This window comes from Cryptosporidium hominis (genome assembly GCF_000006425.1).
Source record: "Cryptosporidium hominis TU502 chromosome 3 CHRO013188, whole genome shotgun sequence".
NCBI classification, from domain to species: domain Eukaryota; phylum Apicomplexa; class Conoidasida; order Eucoccidiorida; family Cryptosporidiidae; genus Cryptosporidium; species Cryptosporidium hominis.
In genome coordinates this window covers 1-2929 of record NW_666866.1, presented here as the reverse complement: position 1 = coordinate 2929, position 2929 = coordinate 1, and the positions used below count along the sequence as shown (strand labels likewise).

The following is a 2929-nucleotide window of genomic DNA, read 5'->3' as shown; positions in this document are numbered from 1 at the left end:
AAAGTTTCAGAAATAAGCTTCAAAACATTTTCAAGTAAAACCATAGGTGTTGTAACGTGGAATAATGAATATGTTGAGTAGATTTGATAAGACAGTGGCAAAGAATTATCAATACAAAAGTCGTAAAGTCCAGAGCCAATGTCACTATTCGGAGCAGAAAGCATGATATTCATCAAATAAAATCCTAAACCATGTAAATTTGGTGGGTCATGCATAGAGCCTACTCTATTCAATATTGAAGCCGTGCATTCGTCAACATTTGGGGCCGAATTCAAGATAACCTCAATATCGTTATTTAATTTTAATAATTTGAATGACTGATCACTTATCGGCTTCATTGACGAAACATAAACCAAACTTTCGTAATTGAAATTAGGGTTGTCATTCTTTTCTTCTTCCTTTTCAGAAATGTCGTTATTGGAATCGGATACTTTGTTATCTTCAAAACTTAGATTTGTAAAACAAATGGAAAAAAGCTCATCATTTAATGTCTGTTGAAAATAATTAATAAAAAAGAGGGGAAGAAGAACAATAATTAAACGAAGCGAATACACCATATTTTATTTATTTAGGATTAAAAAGTAATGACAAGTAATATTATCACCTTTAAAACATTAAGGCGCGCGACTAGTAACTTGGAAAATAAAAGATAAGTTCTCGAAAATACAAAATATTCTCAAAAACTATCTTGTTCTACTATATATCTTAAATCTATAAAGTCTTATGGACTCTAACCTCAGAGTATATATTCACACACCTTAATAATCTGAAGTATTGAATTAGTTTTATTATAAATTCGTATTAGAGAAAGCGTACAAGAAAAAAAACATTATTTTTTACATTACAGATAAAAATAGTGAATAAGTAGCTGTCGTATTAGGCTGTCATAATTATACACTAGAAATAAAAAAGATACAATATATCTTGGATATTAGAATAATAACCTTTATATTGCATTACAAACATTCCACTGGTTATAAGTTCTAATATTTTCAATACTGAACAAAGAATCAGATGGAGTGAACTTTGTAAAGTTTTGAGGAACGAAGTTAGATAGAGTATCTAAAACGTTTTTTTCTTCAGAATTAGGAGATTGAATTGCAAGCATGAATAAATTAGAATTGTTGTAAATCTGTTTAAACCAATCAAGGAAATTTTGATATGTAAGCTTTTCTGCATAATCAATGTAATTTTTCTTCCAGTCAAAATCATAAGTCTTAGTTGATATTTCATCTGAAAAATGTGAAAATAGGTCTTTAATATTTACAATTTTTTCCTTCATAGTTTGAATAAATGATTCTTTAGCTTCATTAAATAGTGTTTCAGTAATTTTGTTAGAATCTGGAGAAAACCAATCGTTCCAAAATTCAAGCACATTGTTAGCTAATGTTTCTATATTTTTATTGGAAGAAACAACATTAAAATTAATTCCAGAGACATGATCAACAATATCTTCATAGCTTGCTCCTACTACATATCCGAGTTGCTTTTCCGTACGAATTTCCGTAAAGAATTCTTCCGAAATAATTAAAATCAAAATATTTGTGAGAATATAATTCTTCATATAATCGTACCCTATTGCAACTTTCAAAGAAATTGCACTGTTGACTGAGATTTTTGATTTTGAAAGATAATAAGAGTAAATTTTGGAACCTTTTTTTAAAGATAGTGGATCAAATTTTTGGAAATCCTTAATTGAATTAGACATTGGTAAAGGTGGTGAAGGTCTCAAATGTTCTTGAACATTTAGATAATCTTCATCTTTGAGATCCATACTTACAAAAAGACCAGTGATAGAAGAATAAAGTAATCTAAGAAGTTTTACAGATTGATTTACCCCCATAGATAAAATTGAAAGTAAATTATGAATTGAATTTGTACTTGAATTTCCATTTTCTAATGAAGATATAGTCGAAATTGTATTAATTATGTTAATAGATTGCAATGGATTTAAATTCCCTACTATAAATCCCTCCAATTTGTAATTATTTAAATAAAATTCTGAAAACTTAATAAATTCTTCAAAATTTATACTTTCAAGTCGTGATAATTGTGTTTCAAAAGAATAATCTTGATTAAAAAATAGTTTATTCTTCATTTCAACTATATCAGAACTAATTGTTGGATTTAAAATATAGCTTTTAAAACCGATCGCAAGTTTCTCTTTTTCCAATTCAAAGTCATTATTTGTAATATATGTAGAAAAATTTTGAATAAAAGATTTTAATTCAGAAGTAATTTCTTCAATATGATCAGAAAAACCAGAAATTACTAATGTTAATTGGTTTGTTTTATTAGAATCACTTATAAACCTTACATCATCCGTATCAATTGAATATTTTGCAGATAAAATTTCAAAGAAATTTCTTGTTAAAACAAGTCCAAATATATCTGTGAATATTAAAAATAGTAAATTAAATGTAACTGAATCTGTTGAAAATTCTGAAAAATTATCAGTTATTTTATCCAAAGGGAAAATGAATCTAAATTGAATTATTGATTTTGGTGAAGGAATATTCTTATTAGGATAATAAAAAAAATTATTATATTTTCCCATTTCGTGGTTGTTTATTTTGAAAAAACTATTTTTATATTGAACTTGATACTTTTTAATTATTTCGGGAAGTCTTAATGGAACCTTTTCATCATTTACATTGTTTAAATTATCAGAAAAATCATTTGGTATGTAAGGATTTAAAGTAGGTAGAGATTGTCCATATTTTTCAATTGAAAAATTCTCAGTGATATTAGAAAGCAATGATAACAGACAAGAGTTCAATGGAGTTGTAAAAAATTTGGCTTTAGAAACTTTTCATTCGATATCATCCAATACATGTTTGATAAATTAGTCTTCATTCATATTTTGAATGATGTATAACAGTTCAATTCTGTGAAGAATAGATACAGACTATGAAAATATTGATCATAT

At 26.6% G+C, this 2929-nt stretch overlaps 1 protein-coding gene across 1 annotated transcript; it reads right to left on the bottom strand.

Annotated features, from left to right (window-relative positions):
• Positions 1-946: 946 nt before the first annotated feature.
• Chro.30479 (zinc protease) lies at positions 947-2557 on the bottom strand. Its single annotated transcript, XM_660203.1, has 1 exon — positions 947-2557. One exon carries the CDS (start codon positions 2555-2557, stop codon positions 947-949), a length of 1611 nt encoding a protein of 536 aa, XP_665295.1.
• Between the last annotated feature and the right edge of the window lie 372 nt (positions 2558-2929).